The sequence below is a fragment of the Lontra canadensis genome, unplaced genomic scaffold, assembly GCF_010015895.1.
Source record: "Lontra canadensis isolate GAN:19392208 unplaced genomic scaffold, GSC_riverotter_1.0 scaffold1, whole genome shotgun sequence".
NCBI classification, from domain to species: Eukaryota; Metazoa; Chordata; class Mammalia; order Carnivora; family Mustelidae; genus Lontra; species Lontra canadensis.
In genome coordinates, this window is record NW_022630995.1 from 110,981,808 (window position 1) to 111,008,553 (window position 26,746).

Genomic DNA, 26,746 nt, shown 5'->3' on the forward strand with positions numbered 1-26,746 from the left:
TCCAATTTATCCATTTGTTTTCTCTTATGGGTCATGCTTTTGGTGTTGATTCTATGAATACTTTGCCTAACTCCAAGTCATGATGACTTTGTACTATTTTCTTCTAAAAATTTGATAGTTTTATGTGTTAGATTTATAGCTCTGAACCACTTTGAGTTAGTTTTGACATAAGATACATAGTTTAGGTCAAGGTTCTTTCACCCAAACCATTTATTTATTTACTAATTTATGTATTAATTTTTTGATTAATGTAACATTATAGCAATTCTTAAAATTGGGTAGTATAAGTCTTGCAATTTTGTTCTTCTGTTTAAAAATTGTTTTGGCTAACCAAATTCCTTTGACTTTTTATATAGATCTAGAATCAGTTTCTCTATATCTGCACAATTTCCTACTTGGATTTTGACTGGTACTGTGTTAAATCAACATCGATTTGAGGAAAAGTGATACATTGACTGTGTTGAGTCTTCCAATCCATGAACAGGGTATGCCTCTGAATTTGTTTAGGTTTTCTTTGATTTCTTTAATCAGTGTTTTGAAGTTGTTAGGTTTATTCCTAAATATTTCATTTTTTGGAATTATTGTGAGTGCTATTTTTTTAAAAGTTGAATTTCAACTCTTCATTGCAAATATAAACAAATATGATTGCTTTTTGTGTATTGAACTTGTAACCTACAACCTTGCTAAACTCACATAATATTTCTTAGAACTTTTAAGTTTTTTTTTAAATTCTTAAGAATTTTTTTTGAATTCTTAAGAATTTTAATATAGCAACTACAGCATCATTAAACTCCAACCATCCAAGTACACATCCTGTGCAACTGCACTGGCCCCATCTGTCCCTGATGCCAGCTCTTCCTGCTCTCCTTAAAATCCTTCAGTAGCTCACATTCCTTTTTCTTTCTTTCTTTCTTTCTTTCTCTCTCTCTCTCTCTCTTTCTTTCTTTCTTTCTTTTTAATTTTTTATTTTTTATAAACATATAATACATTTTTATCCCCAGGGGTACAGGTCTGTGAATCACCACGTTTACACACTTCACAGCACTCACCATAGCACATACCCTCCCCAATGTCCATAACCCCATCCCCCCTCCCCACCCCCCTCCCCACTTCCCTCCCCCCAGCAACCCTCAGTTTGTTTTGTGAGATTAAGAGTCACTTATGGTTTGTCTCCCTCCCAATCCCATCTTGGTTCATTTATTCTTCTCCTACCCCCTTAACCCCCCATGTTGCATCTCCACTTCCTCATATCAGGGAGATCATATGATAGTTGTCTTTCTCCGATTGACTTATTTCGCTAAGCATGATACCCTCTAGTTCCATCCACATTGTCACAAATGGCAAGATTTCATTTCTTTTGATGGCTGCATAGTATTCCATTGTGTATATATACCACCTCTTCTTTATCCATTTATCTGTTGATGGACATCTAGGTTCTTTCCATAGTTTGGCTATTGTAGACAATGCTGCTATAAACATTCAGGTGCACGTGCCCATTCGGATCACTACGTTTGTATCTTTAGAGTAAATACCCAGTAGTGCAATGGCTGGGTCATAGGGTAGCTCTATTTTCAACATTTTGAGGAACCTCCATGCTGTTTTCCAGAGTGGTTGCACCAGCTTGCATTCCCACCAACAGCGTAGAAGGGTTCCCCTTTCTCCGCATCCTCGCCAGCATCTGTCATTTCCTGACTTGTTCATTTTGGCCATTCTGACTGGTGTGAGGTGGTATCTCATTGTGGTTTTGATTTGTATTTCCCTGATGCCAAGTGATGTGGAGCACTTTTTCATGTGTCTGTTGGCCATCTGGATGTCTTCTTTGCAGAAATGTCTGTTCATGTCTTCTGCCCATTTCTTGATTGGATTATTTGTTCTTTGGGTGTTGAGTTTGATAAGATCATTATAGATTCTGGACACTAACCCTTTATCTGATATGTCCTTTGCAAATATCTTCTCCCATTCTGTCAGTTGTCTTTTGGTTTTGTTAACTGTTTCCTTTGCTGTGCAAAAGCTTTTGATCTTGATGAAATCCCAATAGTTCATTTTTTTTATATGAGGAAGTAGTCCACTTTATTTTTTAAATCATTTTTTAATTTATTTTCAACATAACAGTATTCATTGTTTTTGTGCCACACCCAGTGCTCCATGCAATCCATGCCCTCTCTAATACCCACCACCTGGTTCCATCAAAATCAAAAGCTTCTGCAGAGCGAAGGAAACAGTCAAGAAAACAAAGGGGCAACCCACGGAATGGGAGAAGATATTTGCAAATGACAGTACAGACTAAAGTTTGATATCCAGGATCTATAAAGAACTCAAACTCAACACACACAAAACAGATAATCATATCAAAAAATGGCCAGAAGATATGAACAGACACTTCTCCAATGAAGACATACAAATGGCTATCAGACACATGAAAAAATGTTCATCGTCGCTAGCCATCAGGGAGATTCAAATTAAAACCACATTGAGATATCACCTTACACCACTTAGAATGGCCAAAATTAGCAAGACAGGAAACAACATGTGTTGGAGAGAATGTGGAGAAAGGGGAACCCTCTTACACTGTTGGTGGGAATGCAAGCTGGTGCCGCCACTTTGGAGAACAGTGTGGAGATTCCTCAAGAAATTAAAAATAGAGCTTCCCTATGACCCTGCAATTGCACTACTGGGTATTTACCCCAATAGTTTATTTTTGCCCTTGCTTCCCTTGCCTTTGGCGATGTTCCTAGGAAGATGTTGCTGCGGCTGAGATCGAAGAGGTTGCTGCCTGTGTTCTCCTCAAGGATTTTGATGGATTTCTTTCTCACATTGAGGTCCTTCATCCATTTTGAGTCTATTTTCGTGTGTGGTGTAAGGAAATGGTCCAATTTCATTTTTCTGCATGTGGCTGTCCAATTTTCCCAACACCATTTATTGAAGAGGCTTTCTTTTTTCCATTGGACATTCTTTCCTGCTTTGTCGAAGATTAGTTGACCATAGAGTTGAGGGTCTATTTCTGGGCTCTCTATTCTGTTCCATTGATCTATGTGTCTGTTTTTGTGCCAGTACCATGCTGTCTTGATGAAGACAGCTTTGTAATAGAGCTTGAAGTCCGGAATTGTGATGCCACCAACTTTGGCTTTCTTTTTCAATATTCCTTTGGCTATTCGAGGTCTTTTCTGGTTTTGTATAAATTTTAGGATTATTTGTTCCATTTCTTTGAAAAAAATGGATGGTATTTTGATAGGAATTGCATTAAATGTGTAGATTGCTTTAGGTAGCATAGACATTTTCACAATATTTGTTCTTCCAATCCAAGAGCATGGTTTATTTTTCCATTTCTTTGTGTCTTCCTCAATTTCTTTCATTTTATAGTTTTCTGAGTATAGATTCTTAGCCTCTTTGGTTAGGTTTATTCCTAGGTATCTTATAGTTTTGGGTGCAATTGTAAATGGGATTGACTCCTTTATTTCTCTTTCTTCTGTCTTGTTGTTGGTGTAGAGAAATGCAACTGATTTCTGTGCATTGATTTTATATCCTGACACTTTACTGAATTGCTGTACAAGTTCTAGCAGTTTTGGAGTGGAGTCTTTTGGGTTTTCCACATATAGTATCATATCATCTGCGAAGAGTGATAGTTTGACTTCTTCTTTGCTGATTTGGATGCCTTTAATTTCCTTTTGTTGTCTGATTGCTGAGGCTAGGACTTCTAGTACAATGTTGAATAGCAGTGGTGGTAATGGACATCCCTGCCGTGTTCCTGATCTTAGCGGAAAAGCTTTCAGTTTTTCTCCATTGAGAATGATATTTGCGGTGGGTTTTTCATAGATGACTTTGATAATATTGAGCTATGTGCCCTCTATCCCTACACTTCGAAGAGTTTTGATCAGGAAGGGATGCTGTACTTTGTCAAATGCTTTTTCAGCATCTATTGAGAGTATCATATGGTTCTTGTTGTTTCTTTTATTAATGTGTTGTATCACATTGATTGATTTGCAGATGTTGAACCAACCTTGCAGCCCTGGGATAAATCCCACTTGGTCGTGGTGAATAATCCTTTTAATGTACTGTTGAATCCTATTGGCTAGTATTTTGGTGAGAATTTTCACATCTGTGTTTATCAAGGATATTGGTCTGTAGTTCTCTTTTTTGATGGGATCCTTGTCTGGTTTTGGGATCAAGGTGATGCTGGCCTCTTAAAATGAGTTTGGAAGTTTTCCTTCCATTTCTATTTTTTGGAACAGTTTCAGGAGAATAGGAATTAGTTCTTCTTTAAATGTTTGATAGAATTCCCCTGGGAAGCAGTCTGGCCCTGGGCTTTTGTTCGTTTGGAGATTTTTGATGACTGTTTCAATCTCCTTACTGGTTATGGGTCTGTTCAGGTTTTCTATTTCTTCCTGGTTCAGAACTTTAAGTTTTTACATATACGAGCACATCATCTGTAATTAAGACAGATTAATTCTTTTTTTTTTTTTCCAATTTGTTGTCTTGCCTTATTGTATTGGCTAGGATTTCAGGTATGATGTTGTACTGAGTGATGAACATGAGCAGTTGTGTCTTACTCTCTATCTCATGGATAGAGAGTAAGCATTAATCATTTCACCATGAAGCATGATGTTAGCTATAGGTATTTTGTAGATACCTTTTATCAGGTTAAGGAAATTTCTCCCCTATTCCTAGTTTACTGTGCATTTTTTATTATAAAGAGATGTTAAATTTTGTCAAATACCCTTTCCACTTCAACTGATATGATCATATGGATTTTCTTCTACTGTCTGTTAATATGGTGGATTATATTTGCTGATTTTCAAATATAGAATGAGGTTTGAATTCCCAGGACAAAATTCCCTTGGTTATAGTGGATTATTCTTTGTAACTATTTATGGGTTGATATATTAACACATTGTTGATTGTTTTGATGTCTATATTCATGAGGGATATTAGTCTGTAGTTTTATTTTCTAGTACTGTCTTTGGTTTTGGCATTAGGCTAATGCTGGATATTATCTATTTTAATGAGAATCCTTTGTGTATTTAAGAAAGACATTTAGTCTACTTTTGTTGGGTTGGACATTCCATAAATGTTAATTAGATCCAATTGGTTAATAGTGCTGTTCAATACTCTATTCTTACTATTTTATTGTTTATATGTTCTTCAATTATTGAGAATGAAATATTGAAGTTTCTAAGTGTAATTGCAGATTTGTGCATTTTTCCTTTCAGTTTCATCAGTTTTGACTTTATATGTTTTGAAGTTCAGGATTTTTAAAATGTCTTCCTGTAAATTTACTTTTATTATGATCATGTAATGTCACTCTTAACCCCTAGTAATTTTCCTAGTAATTTTCCTTGCTTTATAGTCAACTATGTCTGACGTTAATATAGCCACTCAAGCTTTCTTTTAATTAGTGTTTGCATGGTGTACCTTCTTCCATTCTTGTATATTTAACCTCCTAATATCATATTCAAGATAGGTTCTTATAGATAGTATATAGTTGAACCTTTTAAAAAATCATTCTGACAATGATTTTTAGTTGTTCTTTTTGAATTATTCATATTTAATAAAATTATTGATATGTTTAGTATTTTGTCCATCATTTTTTATCTATTTTCTTTTTATTCCCTCTGTATTTTCTTCATCTATTTCCCCTTTACTGTTTTCTTTGGGTTATTTCAATATTTTTTACTACTCCAATTTGTCTATTTAGTTTTAACTGTTTCTTTGTATAGCTTTTTTTAATGGCTGTTGTAAAAATTATAACATACTTAGGATCATATTACTGTATGCTTAGAATTAATATTTTACCAATTCAAGAAGAATGTAGAAAAGTCCTATAGGTTCTTTTACTTCTCTCATTCATGGTTGTAGTTGTCAAATGTATTATTGCTACGTACATTGAAAATCCAATCAAGACAATGTTTTTTGAAAGCAATAATTTTTACTTTGACAGGCATACACACATTTGAAAGAACTTAGAGGAGAAGAATAATCCATTATATTTATCCAACTTCTACCATTTCTATTATTTTCATTCTTAAAGTTCCAGATTTCCCTCTTGTGTTATTTTTCTTCTGAGAAACTTCCTTTGGCCTTTTTTAGAGCAAGTCTGTGGTGATGAATTCTACTATTTTTTTTATCTTAAAATTTGTTTATTTTTCTTTTATTCCTAAAATATATTTTCACTAGATACAAAATTCTGAATGGATAGTTCTTTTCCTTCTGCACTTTGAGGATTCTATTTTTTTCTGACTTCCATGGTTTCTGATGACAAACCCAGTCATGCAAATCACTGTTACCCTAGAGGAGTTATATTGTTTTTCTTTGGTTGTTTCCAGGCCTTTTTCTTTGTCTCATTGTTTAGCATTTTGATTATGATGCATCTGGGTGTTGAGTTCTTTAACATTATTAAGTTTGGACTTTGTTGAGCTTCTAGACTCTGTACCTTTATGTCTTTTGTCAAATCCAGGAAGTTCCCACCCATCATTTCTTCAAATTTTTGTGCTCCATGCTCTTTCTCATTTCCTTTTGGGACTCTGATGACATATAAGTTAGACCTTTTGTATTGTTTTATGAGCCCCAAGGCTTTGTTGACTTTTTAAAAATATTTATTTATTTATTTATTTATTTATCAAAGAGAGAGAGAGCACAAGCAGGCAGAGCGCAGGTAGAGGTAGAGAGAGAAGCAGGCTTCCCACTGAGCAAGGAGCCTGATAAGGGACTCAATCTCAGGACCCTGGGATGATGACTTGAGCCAAAGGCTCAGTGGCTTAACTGATTGATCCCAGTAGCTTGACTGACTGAGCCACCCAGGCATCCCCTTTGTTGACTTTTTTACAAACATTTTTTTGGTCTCTGTTGTTTAGGATAATTTTTATTTAACTTTTTTTTTTAAATTTATTGACTTTATTCTGTCATCTTGATTTTGCTGTTAGCCTGTATTGTGGCTATTTTTTAGGTTATTCAGTATTTGATTTCCATAATTATATTCTGGTCTTCTTTATGTCTTGCCTTTCTTTGCTGAAATATCTCATTCATTTTAAGAGTGTTCTCTCTTACTTTTTAAAACATGGTTATAATAGCTTCCTTGTAGTGTTCATTAGTTAATTCCAACATCTATACCATCAGAATATCTGCTGACTGTGTTTTCCCTTGTGTGTTGACATTTTTCTGATTCTTCATAAAGCAAGTAATTTTTAATTGTATCCTGAGTTCAACAGTAGGATAACTCTGGGTTTTGCTTAAATCTTAAGAAGAAAGTTGATTATTTTGTTTGTTTCAACAGGCAATCAACCAGTTTATGTGGAGACTTTAAGTTCTGATTTGTTCTGTGTGGTCAGTCGTCCAAATGTCACTTTTTTTTTTTTTTTAAGATTTTATTTATTTATTTGACAGAGAGAGATCACAAGTAGGGAGAGAGGTAGGCCGGGGGCGGGGGAAGAAGCAGGCTCCCTGCTGAGCAGAAAGCCCGATGCAGGGCTCGATCCCAGGACCCTGAGATCATGACCTGAGCCGAAGGCAGAGGCTTAACCCACTGAGCCACCCAGGCACCACAAAATGTCACTTGGTTTTGTAAATGTTTATAGTACTATTAAGATCAGTACCATGGGAAAGCCACCCAGTGACCAATCTGGTACCTAGGCAATGGTCTACCTTGTAACTCAGTTGTCAAAGCCTATAGTATGTTATTTAGAATCAAATTTATACATGCATAGCTCTTAGGCCAGCCCAGGAGTACATGTACAACTTGGTGGGTTTGATTTCCTGATTTTCCTCTTCACTGTAATTTCCCTCAACACCTTGCAGCTCCCATGGGCCTTCCTTCTCTCTTTGTACAGAAAACTAGGGCTTTAGTGTCCTTTGTCTTCCATGTTCATCTCCTAATCGTGTCTGCATATACTGCCAACCAACAGGAGGACAGAGAAAATGAAAGAGTGATGGGGGTTCACTCCACACTCTTGGGTCTCTCAATATAGAGAAAGATTCCCTTCCCTCAGAGTTTTAGGTGCTTCCCTGACCGCTACCACCATCTGGGAGCTATGGCGGAAGAAACATGTTTTATTTCTTTTAAATCAGATATCTCAGTAAACATCTATGGACCTATAGGTTAGGAAAACTGATATAGCTTATAGTATAGTAAAATGTCAAGCATTGTTTTAGGAAGCTTTGGACCAATGTTTCCTATAACTTCAAGGAAGTATATCCATATCATTTAATTCAATGACCTCCAAGTAAGTTCACTTTAAAGAGTTTACTGATTTTAGTTTAATTCATGCTACCCCTAATTCCCAGAAACCCACGATATACTTTTATAAAGAATACTTTTTACTTATAGAGCACTTTGCCATTTGTAACCCCCCCACCCATAAACTATGGTGGTAGTTAATGCTATGCTCCAAATAGTTCCAGTTCTTTTCCATGGTAGGTTTGTACTTTCTGATCTCTCTGTGGTTGGATGGGGCCTTGTGAATAGTTCTGGCCAATGAATTATGAGTAGAAGTAATATGTGTCAGTTCAAATAACATGATATAATTGCCTTCAGACCCTACTTTTCCTCTGCATCTGGTTTCTAGCGATGTTTGAGATGATGGCTACTGTGTCATTCTAGGTCCCTAAGTAATCACAAGTTAAGCTCCAGCTGACCTGTTACAGTTTGGTACAGATACAATGAATCAGAAATAAACTTTTGTTGTTTAAGTCACTGAGGTTTTGGCTTTGTTTTTTGTCACAGCATTACCTGGCTTAACCTGACTGACATGTATGTTAGCTTATATGATTCCTATATGTTAAGATTCTCACAACATGTGATTATATGTTGTGATTCTCACAACAACCTCTGATGTAGGAAGCTCATATTTAATTTTTTTTCTTTTTTACAGATAAGGATATTGAGGCTCAGACAGGTACATAGGTACCCGTCCTAGGTACACAGAATAAGTGAAAAACTAGAAATGAAACTTTGACTTATTGACTTCACATCTACTCCTCATTTAAGCTGTAACTCTAAACATAGAATTTTCTACTTCTAATTCTTGACAGAAGCATTTTCAAAGTTGAATATTACACATCATAATTTGTATTTAAAAATATCATGATTCACCACAACATTTCATGTTTCACCGCCTTGGTCTTTTAAGTGATCAAAGTAGCCATGAGATAGGGAATACAGAGAGGTGATATACGTAACTTTTTAAACTACATACTTTGAACTAAAGGCTATGTTTGCATAAACATTTAAAATACCGTTTGTTCATACAAAGTAGATGCTGGATAACACTAACGTTATAGTCATAATATATCCTTATGACAGTCTCATGCTGTGAAACTCATTCTCTTGAATGAGGAAACTATGTACCAGTTCATCTCCCTCAGGAAAATATGTCTTAAGGTATTTCTCAATGTAAGGAAAACAAAATGGTTTACCCTGAAATAAACTGTTTAAAAAACATCATCAACAACAAAAATCTTACCTACTATCTAGGATTTGGTGTATGAACAGAACAGAAAAAGTTTTCAGACTCGAACTTTTCAGTAATCCTTGTTTCTGAAAGCCTACACCCTGTAAAACTATTCTGGAGCAATTAACCACACAATGAGCCCACAAGACAGCAGATGCTAGGCTTCTCTTTCCCCCCCTTTTCACCTCCTCAGTCAAACATATTTGTTGAGTACATATTTATCTACTTTAAAAAAAGAAGGAAAAAAAAAAAAACCCCTGTTACCTCCCTTCTAAAAGGAAGTAAGCAGGACTTCTCCTCATAGGCTATAAAAATATTGACAGTAGATAATGAGCCTGTATAAGATACTGGTGGGAAATGAGTTAATAATCACAGGATCGAACTGCAGGGAGCTTCAGATGCTGCCTAAAACCAGGATGGCAATGAATACTGTTTTTGTTAATAACTAGCTGGTGACAGAAAGCTCTTTCAATCTTGCTTTACTGGAATTGGAAAACACAATGCCAGAGAGGTATACAGTAATAAGATATACCTATCTTATTTATATCCATGAATTAATTTTTCACAAATATACAAAAGAAGTAAGCATTCTCTGCATGAGAAAATAAACCAGCTCACTAAGTTTTTCTCAATTAAAAATGTGATCAGCAATAATTAGAACTATTGGAGGACTTTTTAAAATGCTACAAGAAAGGAAGCTAACTTAGCCAAAGAGTATTACCTAATTTAACTTAGTATCAAGAGAATTTTCTCCTTTAAAAAATGTTACTGATGTCCCATATTCTTATAAGCCTTAGGTTCCAGAACTTTTCAGGAGCTTAAGAAGTTTACATACAGCCTACGAAGATCAACAAATTAAAGTCCTGGAATCAGAGTTCTTTTTAGGAAGAGCTAAGGTTGTTTTATAACATAGACCGTCTATATCTACATTTCCTTAGAAGTTAAAGGAATCAAGTACACTCTGAAAATAACAGTTTTATCCTTCCCCTAAAGCATAAATCTTTACTGCCCTTCTGTATAAGTCAAACTGAAAAAGATAGGATGCATCATTTTCTGTAATGATTAACCCCCTATTTGCCAGCTGTCCCAGCCAACACCTCTAGACTCAGGAGACATTAGGCAACCCCAAGTCTCATGGGTGCAAATCCCTTCTGCAAGTTGGCAGTAGCAATCTCTCCCTCCCTCCTTCTTCTTCTCTCTCCCTCTCTCTGATTTCTAGAAGTATTATTATTTGAACCAGGTGTCCTATTTATTCATGGTTTTTAACTTACAGGGTCAAGGTTGAAATAAGTTGAAGCTTCTGCTGTCTGGGAAACATATAACCATCAGTTAGAGATGAAACAAGTTTACTGTTGAAAAATTCAGGAGGACCCAGGGAAAGGATCAATTACCTTTAAATTTCAGGACACAGTTCTGAATGGTTCATTTCATTTCCTCTATTGTTCCTTATAAATGTCCTGCAAACCAGGTTACAAACCTGATGGGCCAAAATTATTCCCCTTGAAGACAGCCTCTTTGGGAGAATTTTATTTATTTCCTAGATGAAAATAAACTGAAAAGGGTACATGATGAAAAGAAACAGAAAGAATTAAGGACTGATTTTAGCGAGGCAGTATCCTGAAGTTTAGTACTCAATGGCTATTTGGTGTTGAAAGCAGAAACCCCCTTGGGTTGCAGTCAAGGCGAAAAAGGTATTGAAATACCTTGAAATATTGAAAGGTATTGAAATACCTTGAAAAAGGTATTCCTCCAAGCCCAGCCAGTCCTGCAGGCTGGAGGAAGGATCCTTCTGAGCAAAGACATGTTGATGAGCTCTGATGCCGATGATAATGCAAGTATTAAATGAAGGTTACTATAGCAAGATTCCTGCCTGGGGAAGAATTCTGACCGAAAAAGAAATAGAGATCTCTGACTCTTGATCAAACAGATGGGCTGATGCTGAGTTGCATCAGTGATCCCGAGTTGATTAACCGAGATTAGGAGGCGAAAGTCGACAGCGCAGCCACCGAAACGCCGCTGGGTGGTTTTGTCAAGAGAGAGAGGGCAGGGTGAAAAAGAGAAAGGGAGGAAAAAAACCGCTTCAGTTCGCTCGGACAGGGGATCCAGTTTGCTCAGCTCTCTGCCGCCCACCCTCACCCACAGGCCTCTGCTCCACTCCCCGCCAGGGTTAAGGGGCCGGGCCCAAGCCCACCGTTGCTCCTAGAGGAGATGCTGCAGGTTTTTTGATCTTTCCAAGACATTAATTTTCAAGAGCCCTTTCCTGGGCCGCTGGGTGGAAGTGGTGCTGCCTCGCTCGCCAGCCTCGAAGTGGCCGTTCAGGTCATGCCCAACTGGGGGAGAGGAGAGGCGAATAGGGAAGAGAAGAGGGATGGGGATAGAGGTGGTTTGAGTAATGTGGTAAAAGAAAAGACGCGAAACAAAACCGCCAGCTAAGGAGGATCAATACTGGAAAACCAAGATCAAGGGCAAGAATAAAGGGGGGAAGGGGCCAAGGATGTCAGAAGGATGGGGCACATAATAGGAAAGTGGAAACTGAAGGAAGAGAATTAAAATGCAGAGGGGAGCTCATGAAGAGGAAGGGAAGATGTTGCGCAGAAGGGAATAATGTGCCAGAAAATGCAGGTAGGGAGAAAAGAGGGAAGAGGCTGCAATTGCCCCTCTGCTTTCCAGGGATGGTGTGTTGTGACCTGAGCAGACAACTGGTCCCTCAGGTCTGGGGTCAGCTCTGCTGAAAGCAGCTTCCTAACACAGGTGGGCGTTTATTATTCCAGATAAACCCTGGAAGGCCATGTTGGGGGTTTTTGAGCTCAAATTAAAAGTGAGCAAGACTTTGCCCTGACTCTAGAGGTTCACAGAAAAGCGCTTCCAAACACAGTTATAAAGTCACTTGTAAGGATCATTGGAGCACAGAGGAGAGAGCCCTTACCTCTTCCTGAGTTCAGGGCTTAAGAAAACAGCTAAAGCATGGGTAGAATCTGCTGGAAAGGCCTTGTAGGAGTTTTTAAGACGGAGTAGTTCTGGTGTTGGCTACAAATAGTATCTAATTTGAAGAGAAGGTAGAGCCCACAGAAGTCTGGTGGACCTTGATTCTCACTTGTCTCTTCCATGGGCAGTAGCTGCCAGCTTAATGATACAGTCAAATTAGATATGGGTTCAGCAATTCCAGTGGAGTATGCAGACCTTTGTATAACGTCCCATGAGAAAATAAAAAGGTGGGTCTTCACTGGGCCTTGGAGGATGGGGGAGGTGAAGCTCCAGAAGAAGACAAACTCAGAAGTGAAAGCAGAGTATTGAGGGCAACTCTTAGATAGCAAGATGAATTTTTTTTTCTTTATTTCCCAGGACTGTGAAGACAGGGAGGGGTCCACCAAAGGAGACCTTCATAAAAAATGCCTGGCACCTGGAAAAGTGCTCTGGAGACTCTTGTAAAGGGACTCTACTGAATGACTCCTCTCGTGCTAGAGCTCCAGAGAAGCACTGGGTTCCCTCTTTGGCTGACTGATCATGCCTCCATGCCCCAAGCCCCTCTGGTCCCTGGACATATGAGAAAACATTGAAACATAGCTAGTGCCCTTGGTCTGGGTAGATTACACCTCTCTTTGTTGAGAACAAAAGGAACAAGGGAAAGGAACAGGAAGAGACACACTTTCTATTTCTAAAATATTAGAAAGTAGCCTCTGACTTTTGGGTCATTTTCAAAGTAAAGCTTTGCACTCTCTTTCTATAAATAGGAGCCATATAGATGGTCCAAAATAATGTGTGTGTGGGTTGGGGGAGTGGAGTTTGGCCAGGTGGGTCATGTAGGACCACGGTTCTGGACATGTTAGGAAAGAGTCTGGGTTTAGGTCTCTGCAAAAAATGCTCTTAACTAAATCTTTAGGAGCTGTCCCAGTATGCAGGTGGGGAGAAGGAGAAATGGGGAATACATAGTCTGTGGTGATATATCTAGGCATATCCGCAAGTATGAAGTTTATCCCTTGGTCCTAAAATGTGGCCTACTTGAATGGGCCTAGAGGGTATTATGCTAAATGAAATGAATAAGACAGAGAAAGACAAATACCATTTGATTTCACTTTTATGTGGAATCCAAAACACAAAGAAACAAATAAACAAACAATAGGCAGAATCAGACCTATAAATACAGAGAACAAACTGATGGTTTCCAGAGGGGAGGGGGATGGAATGATGGGCAACATGGGCTTACAGTTATGGAATGAATAAATCACGGGGAATAAAAGATACAGCATAGGGAATACGATCCAAAGTATTGTAAAAATCTTGTACAGTGACAGATGGTAGCTATACTTGTGGTGAGGACAGCATAAACTTTAGAGTTGTTGAATCACTATGTTGTACACTTGAAACTAATGTAACATTGTGTGTCAACTTTACTCAAATAAATAAAATGTAGGCTACGTAACTGCTTGCAAACTTTCCAGTTTGATTAGAAATATACTCTGCTTTTTAAATACGCCCATTCGCCACTTCACTCCTTGGGAGCTTGAAAGCATTTAGGTTACAAGTAATACAGAAGAGATTGCCTTAAATCAATGAATAGAAGTGCTATAAAAATAGGGTACTGACTCGTGGTAGGCAAAGTACAGAACTTTTCAAAATAGATATTATTCACATATTGAACTGCTCAGATAGTAATAAATGTTTATTTGGAGGAAGGTTTAAGGGAGAAGAAAAAAAAAGCCAATAGCTCAGATGACCAAGGGAATAAAAAATGTATGTTATCACTGAATGAATCCACAGCTACAAATGTAGCAGGTTAGTTTACTTCTCCCTCAGAGAGAAACAAAAAAGATTGTAGCCCAGTTTCCTTAACATCCTCACAAGCATAGATTCTGGGTAACAATTCTGGGAAATGACCCTATTTCAGGCCATTACTCTTCAGGACTTTCATATAACATTCTAAAATTTAGCCTCATTCTCTAAACTACATGTACTATTTAGAATATGGATGGATTTTTTTTTTTTTAGGTGAGAACAGAAATGAATTTCTGTACAGAGTAAGAGGCACTCATATCCTGTATTAGTTGAATCAGAGGAGCAAAGCTGGCATTCTAAATGAAAATTGTTCTCACTAGTTGTCTCTTAAATCTATCATCTGGAAATGGAGCCTGATCCATGGCCATCTTCAGAGAATTATTCCTCTCTCTGGGGCAAATGTAACATGAAGGAGTTCAGGAATCTCTATCACCCACGAGTCTGACCAAGAATAGGAGGAGCAGGTATAAGGTGATTGGTGAAAATATGCAACTGAGGCAGGTGGAGTGTAGTAGGAAGAACATTGACCTGAGACCTCAGACTCAGAGCAGAACTGCATTTCTGTGGCCACTCTTTCTGTGGTACTGAAGCTGCATTACCTTTGGCAGGCCATTTAACGTCTCCCAGAGCCTCAGTTTCTTTAGTGTGAAATTATAACTACACTCTCAACACTTCATAAGAAACAAAATGAAGGTTTCCTCTAAGTTCAAAAGGAAGAGATGGGGACTCAAGTTGACTTGAAGATTAGCACTGAGGATTTTTTTTTAAAGATTTTATTTATTTATTTGATAGACAGAGATCACAAGTAGGCAGAGAGGCAGGCAGATAGAGAGGGGGAAGCAGGCTCCCTGCCGAGCAGAGAGCCTGGGACCCTGGGATCATGACCTGACTTGAAAGCAGAGGCTTTAACCCACTGAGCCACCCAGGCACCCCAGCACTGAGGATTTTAAGCCACTTGGAATCTCTACTACTTTTGAGAGAAGCAATGAAGACTATGAACAGGGTACCCTTTGGAATTAGGGAAGGAATAATCTGATGGCAAACATAGGACCTCAAGGCTGGTGGGCTTACTTGTAGCAAGAATGCCACTCTCGCCTGGGAGATAAAGCTTCTTTTCTGTGTTTTACTGAGATTTGACTAAGACCAAGTCATATAAAAGCAGGGGCTCTGTCTTATCTCTGTGTATCTTTCATGGCGCTTAACCCCAATGCCATTCTGTCATCACTACTTACTAATTGTTCATTCATTGATGAAGAGAAGGGGGAAATGGGGGGATATGAATGAGAGATGGTTGGACAAGAGTTTGGAAGGAATAAAAGAGTTAGTCATCAAAGGAAGTCATGCTGCTTCATGAGATTATTGGCATCTAAATCATAAAATTGGCTTTCTCTGTATTTTCTGATTATCATTATCAACACAAGGGAACAACTATTCCTTCAGTCAGGTTATAGGTGGCTGACCTTTCTACTGAAGTCCATGGTCCTCTAAATGCTTCATGCTGAAGTTCTTACAGTGATATGACTTAGCCTACCTACCTTAAACCAGGGGTATCCTGACAGCCTGATTCTGTCCTCTGTTCTCTTAGAATTTGTGTGGCATGAGAAGATTGCCATTCCCTACTTTTCTCAAGTATTCATTGGTTATGATTTGGCTTCTCTCACCGAGCCGGGGGTGAAGGTGTTGGTACCTGAATGCTGTCCTTATACTTCCAAAGGTAGCTGGTATCACCTTAGAGTTGAGACACCTCAGGCCTAAAGCATATTGTCTCAGGCACCAATAACCTGAAAGCAACCAGGTCAAGTTCATGGGATCTAAGAAGCTAAGTTGCCTGCTGCTCTCTTCTTGGAAAAAATGACTGAATATTATAAAAGAAGGCAAAGGGGATTACAGATATCTCCTGCTTTTCGAGGGGCCACGTTAGGACACCTGTTTTATGAAAGACCTACATTAGTGCCTGTTTCTGCTGTCCAGGGCAATCCGAAGAGGATTTTTGAGTTTACTAGCTGTTGTGGAGGCAGCAGCACAACCCCAACCCCCAGCAGCACCCCCAGCAGCGATAGTGACATTGCCTAGATCCTTCCCCAGGAATTACACTCAGCATCTCAGTGTCTAGCTGTCATAGTTCTGAACTGTATCTGTGAGCACTGGGCCTTATCTCAATTTATTTCATGTATCCATTAGCAAGATAAGAAAGGTTATTTTGGGGGCCTGGGAATGCTCAAAAACTTCTCTATGTAAATTAATGATAATTGCTTCATTGATTTATGCCATTTTGGCTTATGAAAGGTTTCACAGGAATGCTCTACTTTCAGATAGCAGGGGAAACCTGCATTAGCCAGTATCCATTTTCATAGGTAATCCCAAGATGTCTAACAGGGACTGCTTTAGCTCAATACTTTCATAGTATAGTCTTGGGTCCATTTGCATCAGATTCCTCTAAGAATGCTGTATGTAGATTCCTGGCATTTTTCTTTGACCCAGTGAATCAACATCTCTTGGGTTATAAGAAAATTTAAAGAAAAAAGTCCTGCATATTGCCACTAGGTTGTTTCCAGAAGCAGATACATGTTACTGAAAATGAACTGACCTTCTGCCTTCCTGGTCAGCTGGTGGCCGGATGTTTTCAGATTTCCCCTAGTCTTGTGGCCTTTAAGATATAAAGACCACATATGATGGCTTCTCCTTCCTCAAATGCTACCTCACTCCTGTCTCAGCCTGAGGATCCCTCCCAATCCCAGCCCTTTCCTCACCGGCACCCTAGTGCCAAGAGTTTGTAGGGGAAGGAAAGTGGGAAGAATTGTGAGGAACAGTCTCTGGAAGAGACAAATTCGTGACCAGCGGCCCAGAAGAGCATGGCATCTATTGGTTTGAGAAGTGCCAGGACAGCCACCTCAGGTCCTAGCTCCCACCTTCCCTCCTCATCCTGACTGTAGCTGGGCCTGGTCAATGGGCTGGTCATCAGAACACCTTTCCTTTTATCAGATCTCTTAATTCTTCCAACAGAATAAAAAAATGTTTATAGTGGAGCGTATCTTGTTTTTCATCCCTATGGAGGCAACTTCGGGTTTCCCTGGGAAAAAGTGAGAACTTGGAGCATGGACCTGACCTCTCTGCGGATGAAGCAGCAAAAACGTATTTCATTTGCTTGTTTGTTTCGGACCGGAGAAAGCAGGACTGAAATAGGGAGTGAAAGAAAGCCTGGGATATCGAGAGGGCCCAAAATCTTTGTACAAAATGCTTAGTTTGCTTTTCTTGAGCTAAATGAAAGAGAAGTCGTATACGCACGTCCCAGCCCTGAAACAGACAATGCCCCGTGCACTCATTTCAGTCAACTTGTGAATGCTAAGAACTGTAACAGTATCCAACTACGTATAGCCTATCAAATATTTTAGAATAAGGGAAGGGCTGAAGAACTGTATCTGTGGCTAGAAAGAGGGCACGCATCTTCCGCCACAGGCTCCCGGCCTGGCAGTGGCACGGGTTGGCGGGGATCGCGTTTGCAGGGCCCCTGGACGGGAAGATGAGCCCGCTCCTTGGTCCCGGTTCACTGCCTCAGGTGCCTCAAACCCCCCAGCCCAACTTTTCCTGAACAACCCCGCAGCTCTCCCGCCGCCGCCTCCTCCAGCTTCCCCTCCCCTTGGCAGTGCCGGGCTTTTCCTTTTCGCAGCTTCTTTTCTTGCCGGGCTGGTTGCTGGGAGGTGCAGTGGGCAGTGGCGGCTCCCGCTGCGAAGCTGGGGGAGGAGAGGGGCCCCGGCCAGCCACGGAAGGCGGCGAGAGTCGCTCGCTTCTGTGAGTTCTGCCGGTGGGGGGCCGAAGAAGGCTGTCGACCAGGAGAAGGCCGAGGTTGAGGAGGCCGGGGAGGGGTGATGATGGTGTTAAATGTGGCCGCGCAGCTCCCCGGGGAGCTGCCTGAAAGGAGAGTGCGCTCACCAGCTGACAGCGCGTGCTCCGCTCCAGACGCTCGGCACCGCGGCCAGGAGCCTCTGCCAGCCCCTCTATTGTCAGCCGTTCTCTAATTAAGAAACACTCACATTACGGCAAACCACCCCCACGCTTCTTGGTTCCTGTCCTTTTCTTTATCTTCCCCCGACGTTTCTCCTCCCCTGCCTCTCCCCTGCGTCCCGGGATTTAACCCATTCTCCTCTCCGTTCGCCTATCCTTGTTAGAGGCCTAGCGGAAGGGAAGCCACCTCAAAGGCTGGCGTCTGGGATTCTCTGCTCAGCCTCGGGGTGAGGGTGGCTGGTGAGAGTAGAGTCAAAAACAGCGAGGAAACTTACACCTTTATTACGTGCCCACCGTCCCCCTCTCCCCCAGATCTCCCAGCCCTTCCCGCAAAAACAGTTGCAAATAATGTAACTGCTAGACGTCATGTTTAACACTCACCCGTGGTACTTGCTGGGTTTTCCAGACTGCAATTGACAAGTCTAGATTGCAATTGACAAGTAGGTCTGCTACTTTTCGTTTCCAATTCTGACTGGGGTTTGAAACTGCCATGACAAAGTTGATCATCTCTTTCTTGAACTTTCAAATGAGCAGAGGAGAGAAATAATTCCCAGATAGCCTTTGATAAACGACTGCTTGCTTCGTTCAGATTTCAATCTCTAAAATCAATTGAAAGGCCTAATGAAAGCATTGGTTAGTTAAGATTATGGCAACTTAACTCCCCCTCCTTTTTTCTTGTTCCACTGGACTCCCAGTTAACAATGTCTCATAGAGAACATGTTTGAACTTGCCAGTTGCCAAAAATAATCTTTCTTCAGCTTTCTACGAAATCAAGTAAGTTTCCCAAAGGGTGGTGAGCCAAAAGCCTTCACGAATAAAAGTGGTGCGGTAGAAGGCAAAGACAGGATATAAAACAAGCTGTTTAAAGTACATAAAACTCTAGAAAGCACCAAGCAGTGTCCCAAAAGACTAACCCGATTTATCTATCTTCATTACTTTAAGAAATGCTGCCTCTTTGTTTGTTTGGGTGATATTAAGCATGCTTAACTTGCACACATAGTTGATTCCTTTGCTAGTATCTTGGATACTTGGATCTGACTTTGGAAGGTAGAAGCTAATTGCTAATAATGGAGAGAAAGGAACCAGTCAGCATGGCAGGAGTGGTCTGGCATATGGGGAATGAGCGCTCAGAAATACTCAATATTCAAGTTTCCAAAATATTAATGAGATTATAGCAACCTGCAGCTATATGTTACAGCTTGTTAATGGAGTGTAAGAGAGCGGGTTGCCAAACGTTTGTTATGCAAACTCCATAGCAGAACCCTAAGATGGAAATGTGATTGTACATCTCTTTCAAAGAAATGCCAGCATAAAAAGAAAGAAATAGAGTGAAGGCAAGAAAAGAGGTTAAAGTCCTCATTTGAACTTTGAGCACTCAATTTACACAAAGCGGTTTGGCTTTTTGTGCATGTTTTGATGAGAATTCGCTCTCACTCTTCAATCAGAGTGATATAGAATTTCCAATCTGATATTCTGTCGTAGCTGTTTTCTCTTGAGAAGACATGTAAAATGACTTCCTTAAATGAAGTTTGCAGCATCTCTGATTCATGTATAATTCCCCTAACATTTAAAAACATAAATATCTATCTTTGTGGTTCAAGAGAAAACCCTAAATATTTGCCTAGCTGTAACTCCTTTCCATGGATTTTCTTAGAGAAAAAAGTCTGTAGGCATATTGACCTAGTGGATGGGAATAATTACAGCCAGTCTGGATATTGACACTTTGTGATTGTATGATATTGGGGCCAGTTAGGGGCAGCAGTTTCCTTATTTATAAAAGATGGGAAGGACGATGTTCTTGATGTCATTTCTATTTTGAAATTTCTATAAGTCCATGAAAAGAAAAAGAATAGCTTTGGAGGATGTTCCCCCGCCCCGGGGTCAACACAAAATGAGCATATATGGTTTTGAAAAAATGAAATATAGGTCACTTTCTTTGAGAAAAAAGAATCACAACTTTAATTTTTTTTTCCATCTTGCCTTTACCAAACTCAGATTCATAACAGGTCAAATAATTATAGGTCGTTTTCTCTCTCTCCCTCTACACATGTATAGAAACACACCAAGCCAAATAACTATGAAAATATGTGCGTGCTCATCCTGCAAAGTTGCTGTGTGTCCATGCCTGTTGAATTTACTTACTGAGAGCAGAATGGAAATGTGTGAGAAGCAATCGCTTGATTTATTCAGCAGCCTGAAGATTCCTGATGTTTATCGTGAGCACGGCAAACTCAGCGGTGCAAAAGGTTATCTAAGGGACAGGTGCATTGTTTCTGCCCCTGGAAAGTGTCGGGAGCTACCGTTCACTTCTCAGAGCTGGCGGAGCCTCTTGGCTTCCCTGGAGCTTCGAGCTTCGGCTTCAGCTGAAAGCCATGGAAACCCAGGTGGTCAGTCAAGAGCCAGTTCCGCAGTTCCTCACTCCAGATCAGAACTGAGCCCCTTCGTGCGTTACTTTACTGCAGAATTAGTGTGTGGCGCTCTCCCCTTTTCAAGGTGCTGGAGAGAGAGGATGATGCTGGAACGATTAATTTAACTTTCTCTGGCTACCCCCCCCCCGCCCACCCCTGCTTCCTTGTTCTCACAATTTGTTATCCTAATGAAGACACAAAATATATAAGATTTGGCTTAAAATCGACTTTTCAAATTCAGCGATGTTTATCCTGTGGAAAGTCGCCCAATCTATAGTTTAACAAATAGTTCTACTCTCACGTTTGATGAATACATTTTTAAAATTCCTCTTTCTACCGTCTCTACATATGCACTATATTTGCCTTTTCAAAATCTTTGATCTTGACACACAGAATAGGCTTTTCCTTGGTGAGGACCTAGAGGGTGAGAGTGGCTGTACCGTTTAGTTTCTGCAACTGCCTCAAAAAAAATAAACATTGTCTACATAGGAACTAATTCAGAAAGACAACATAAAAGCAAACATTATCTTCTATAGTGGAATAAGCAGAATTGTTTGGGGGGGAAGCAAGGGAGGGCAACAATTTCCTAGGGCTTTTAATTTTTGAATTGGGGAACCCCATACCCTTTCCCCTTAAGTTTTGTCTATTGTTCTCTTTTTTGCTCCAGCCTTCAACTTAGCCCTATCGAGCCACCCCCACCTCCACCCACCACTGAAGGAAAGGGAGGGAGGGAGGAAAGGGAAGAGAGAGAGAAATTGAGAAAACTTATGCTGTGTGTTTTTGACCTATGGCAAAAGCCTTCAACTTGGCTAAAGTTTTTATGAAGTGGGACTAAGCAATCTTGGTAAAGTTCACTATTCCTGGTGAGGTCTCAGGAGATCTGAAACAGGTGCATCCCCTTGCAAAGGCTGTTGGGGCCAGCAGTGAGGAAGACTGGAAAGATCCAGGCTATCGAAGAGGCAAAATGGTTACAAATTTGGGGAAAATTTTTACCTAACAACTTACTGACTTGATCGCTTGTACAGCTTGAAGCTACAATGTTTATGATAGACTTTTTCTTCAAAACTCTTAGATTCGCGTTTAATAGAGGACTAAGTTCAAGTCTTCAAGGTCATTTCAAAACTTTTTAATGCTTATATTAGAATGGAATAAGTGACAAATACAGTTATTTCCATGTTTATTTTTATCACTTGCAAAAGAAAATACATAAAACAATGTCAGTTGGCTTTGCTAAATTAAAATAAAATGATCTCGAGTAGAAAAATGTAAAAAAATGAATCAAGATAAGTAGAAATGGTAGCAAACAATCAATAATAAATAAGTTTCCTAACATTAACAAAGCAAAGTAAAATTGACCAAATGCTTTGACACTACTGGATTTTTTTTTATTTTAGTTTTTTAAACAAACATTTGCAAAGAAGTTAGGGATTATAAGTGGCCGTGTTTGAAACAACAACAACAATAACAATAACAACAACACAAAACTGGTCTGCAATTGGCAGTTGAGTTTGTCCTGAAACCGCAGTAGTAGCGGCTGATAAAGTGCGTGCGTCAAGTTTCCTAAAAGACGCCAACATTATCGCTATCCGATATACATACTGGGTATGTTTATACAGTATATAAACCTAAGAGTTCCCTGTTTTCTAACGTTCCATAGTCAAAAGTTATTCACTTTGGAGCCATTAACTTTGCGTTTCATGATACATTTTGAGAAAGTATTTCGGAATATTAGTTCTCCCACACGCGAGTGCGCGCAACACACAGGGATGAATGCCCAGGGCATAAAATAAATTAAAACACAAACCAGCGACAGAGAAGAAAACGCGACGTTTTAGCAGCGTATTGGCAGCAGGGAACTAGAAAAATGATGCCATATTTGGGTACATATAATTATACCTATCTACTTACAGGGGGAGAGGGTGGGAGGAAAGAACAGAACTTTTAACAGCAAGTTTTCATTAATATGGACCATAGGAAGTTTGAAATAGCGGCGGCTTTTGCAAACCATCACATATAGCTGCCATATGAAGCCAAGTCGTTGCTAAACAACGACAATCGCAGAGCAAAAATTAAAAGGGTGCCGGGATCTTTAACCATGGGGCTTTCAGCTCATTGGGCAAGGGCGATTTTGTTTCTGTCTCAGTTTTCAGGTTTCTGTCACCTTCCTAACTTGCCTCATCTGAGTCACTGTAATGGGAATGGGGGGAAAACTCCCCGTCGCTTCTGTGGGATCGGGGCGAAGTTTTGCTACTTTCTTCCTGCACCGGCTGCAGGATGCCCCCGGGCAGTGAAGGCGACAGGTTCTTTTGCGCCATCATCGCCGTCAGGGCGCTGTCCTCAAAAGTCGAGAAGTGCAGAGCGTCCAGCTGCACCGAGTATCCTCCCGCCGAAGCCGGGGCGGAAAAGCGAGTCCGGCAACTTCCAGGCGGCGTCGGCCGCTGGCCCCCTCCGGAGGCTGGCTGGGCCCCCGCTGCGGTCGCGGTGCCCGCGCTGCCTTCGTAGGGGGCCGCGGCGCGAAGGTGATGATGGTCGCTCTTGCAGGATGCTGGCGGCGGCGGCGGCTGCTCCCCGCCGCTGGGCGTTTGTAGCAGCTCGGACAAGGCGTTGATGTAGATCTGGGCCATCTGCAGGGTCTCGTATTTGGACAGCTTCTTGTCGTTGTTGAAGGACGGGATAACGTTGCGCAGCTGGTCGAAGGCGTGGTTCAGCCCGTGCATCCTGCGTCGCTCCCTGGCGTTGGCCGCCAGGCGCCTTTGCTTCTGCACCCCGTTCACCTGTTTGCTGGAAGGCGCGCGCTGGCGGCTGCAGCCCAGCTCGTCCACTACCACCCCGCCTTTCAGTTTGCACAGCTGTTCCCGCACTTTCACTGGCCCAGGACTCTTGCTGCTGCTACCGCCGCCGCCGCCGCCGCCGCTCCTCCTCACCAGCTCCCCCCGGCCGTCTGCCTCCTCCCGGGGCGCCGCAGCCTCAGAGGCACCCAACTCGGGGGAATGCAGCAAGTACTGGGCGGCGCGTGCCGTGCAGATGCCCTGCAAAGTAGGAGCCAGCCAGGCGCGTGGGTCGGTGCTGTCCAGGAGGGACAGCTCCGCTGGGTAGACGGGATGCTCTCTCGTCTGCAGGGTCGCAGGTGGCTGTGGCGGCGGCGGCTGCGGCAGGTGGTGAGGCTGGGGATGGCGATGGTGGTCCCCCAACTCCTTTACTTCAGCCCACTCCTCTGCGTGCAGCAGGCGGGACATTGCACTTCAGAGGCTCGGAGGCGCGGGGACGGAGGAGGCACTGGCAAACCAGGTCAACTACAACAAAAACCCTTCCTGGGTCCCTACTGCAATGTCTTATTTTTTTTTTTTTTTTCTCCTCGACCCTCCCCCACCCACACGGAGATCACACACCAGGTCGCGTGCAACGAAGCTTCTCCGGTTGCTGAAGGCGCTGCGCCCCTTTAAAAAGCGGCACGCGCCAGTGTGTCACCCCCCCACCCCCCGCTCCTCTCCCAGCCCCCTCCTCGCGCCGGTCGCGTGTCTGCTCAGCCAATGGAGGGCGCCGGCAGGCGCGTGCGAGCAGCCAATCAAAGAGTTTTTACACCCGGAGAAAAGTTCCTGCCTACTCAAGACTCGGGGGCCTGCTCAATGTCCGCCCCCCTCCCTCCTTTCTTCTACCCGCTTTTAAGTTAGTCAAATTCGATATGTTAATTGGGGGTTGTAATTTGACTCCGGTGTTGTGTCACCGCGCCAGCGGCTTGGGTTCGTGAGCGGATGCGAAGCGCACTCTTGGCTGGAACCTGAGAGAGGCTGGGCGCGCCTGGCGCTGGGAGGGCACTCCCTTCGAGGGAGAAGCCCGTCTGCCCTTTGGGACCTCCAGACTAGGATCGCAGCTCCCACCGTTTGTGCCCAAATGTGTAAAGTATCTCATGTATATCATCCATGTATGTATATATAAGTCGTTCATAATATATGTTCATTGATATAATTGCATAGATATATAATTGCTAAGTGAGACCCACTAAAAATCAAAGTCAGAATGGAAAAAAAAAACCCACAAAAACAAACCAACAAAACCCCCATAACTGTCTCAGAATACACTTCTTAGTTTTCAACTCTCTCTCCAGATCAACTTCAGGTAACCTGATAAAGCTGTGGTACAATGATAGAATGCACGAAATTTCATATTCCGCAGTCCTCTCAGTGCCCTTTTCACAGCAACCCGGCCAAGTAGGACTGTAATCTGCTGGAAATTCTGCTGAGTGGCTGTAGGGCAGGGATATTTTACAGTTTCAACACCCACAGTCGGACTCCTTACGAAATGCGGAGCCAGGGAAAAGTGCCTAAAGAAAAATGAAAGACGGCTGCGTCCCCTGCAATTCTGAACCTTTTCAAGGTACAGAATCCCAGAGTTACCTACCCTTCTGCTTCGGGAGCCCTGCGTTTAATACGGCGCGTGGCTTCTCCCGCAAACACCCAGAAAACCACAGCCTAACACACTACACACCCCCCTCCGCTTAGTTCTGGGTGCTCTCCCCCAGCATCCCCTATTCCCAACCCCACAACCACCACCGCCAGCCACAGAGCCAAACCCAGGGAGGTCCCGGGCGAAGCTGGGACGCTGTAGCTCAGGTGAGCTCCTTGCTCCCGCCCCTTAGCCCAGACTTCTCGAATTCGCTACAAAAAGCCAGTCAGAAACGCCCTGGCCCGGGGACCGCCCCTGCTGGTGTCTCACGACGCCACACCTCTCGGGGCGCAGGAGTGGGACGCCGCCGGCGGGTGCCAGTACTGCTTTCTACTTTAGCGGTGGAAAGGAGTTTCTTCCTCTAGAAGAGATGGTGAAAAGAAAAGCCAGAAGAGAAAGTTCACTGGAAGCTGGTTTTTCACGGCACAGAAATGACTGAAAGTTGTTCTTGCTAGTATTCACAGGGACTTGATCTAACGTGCGATTTAGAACTCCTTAGACAGAAGAATTTCTGGGACTTGACTGGATTAGTGTGCATATGTATATATACACATATATATGTATATATACACATAATGCAGTGTATATATGCAATAATATAATGTCAATATATTAAATATTAAATAAATTAAATACAATATAATAAAATTGTCCACTTATATACACTGTATATGTATATAATATACATATATATGTATAATACATACATATACACACTGTATTATATTTATTTATTTATTTACTTTTAAAAAAAGATTTTATTTATTTATTTGCCAGAGAGAGCGATCACAAGCAGGCAGAGAGGCAGGCAGGGGTGGGGGAGCAGTCTCCCTGCTGAGCAGACAGCCCCATGTGGGGCTCAATCCCAGGACCCTGAGATCATGACCTAACCTGAGCCGGAGGCAGAGGCTTAACCCACTGAGCCACCCAGGTGCCCCTGTATTATATTTAAATATGCCCATACATACTGTATTGTACCTACATTTCCTATACTATATATTACATACTATATTCTTGTGTAGCTTTGTGGAGATTAGCTACATCTATGTCCATCTCCATAAAGGTACTGAAGGGTAGAATAGAGTGCTAATTCTGTTTTTCCTTCAACCTTGTTTGCTGGTATTTAGGGACAGTACTTGGCCTTCAGACCTTAAGAGGCAGAAGGATCAGAGCTGGATTCTTAAGTAAATGTTTAGATTCTGCTGAAATAAGTATGTTCAATAAGACATGCAGAAACAAAAGCAAAAACAGAAAAACCCAAACTTAATCTGAAAACAACTGCTGAGAATAAAGAAAATGTGTAAAGGGAAAGTCATCTAGCATCTTTTTTGGGAGAAAATTCTCCAGTTTTTTGGTGATTGTACTGAGTACTATGGGGATCAACCAATGATGCTTTTTCTATAAATTGTACTGCCATCTAGAATGTGGTACTTCAGGGGTGCCTGGGTGGCTCAGTGGGTTAAAGCCTCTGCCTTCGGCTCAGGTCATGATCTCAGGGTCCCGGGATGGAGCACTGCATCAGGCTCTCTGCTCAGCAGGGAGCCTGCTTCCTCCTTTCTCTCTCTGCCTGCCTCTGCCTACTTGTGATCTCTGTCAAATCAATAAATAAAATCTTAAAAACAAATAAAATGTGGTACTTCAAAAAAAATTGCAAATAGCTGTAGGTGCCAAATTACAACT

General features: G+C 41.5%; 1 protein-coding gene across 1 annotated transcript; it reads right to left on the reverse strand.

Moving 5' to 3' along the window:
• Positions 1-22,788: 22,788 nt before the first annotated feature.
• ATOH1 (atonal bHLH transcription factor 1) lies at positions 22,789-23,859 on the reverse strand. The gene has a single exon (XM_032873238.1). It carries the CDS (start codon positions 23,857-23,859, stop codon positions 22,789-22,791), a length of 1,071 nt encoding a protein of 356 aa, XP_032729129.1.
• Positions 23,860-26,746: the final 2,887 nt, after the last annotated feature.

What these genes read in the sequence shown, in the direction of transcription:
- ATOH1 (XM_032873238.1), bottom strand. Translation starts at nt 23,859, where the DNA reads ATGTCCCGCCTGCTGCACGCAGAGGAGTGGGCTGAAGTAAAGGAGTTG.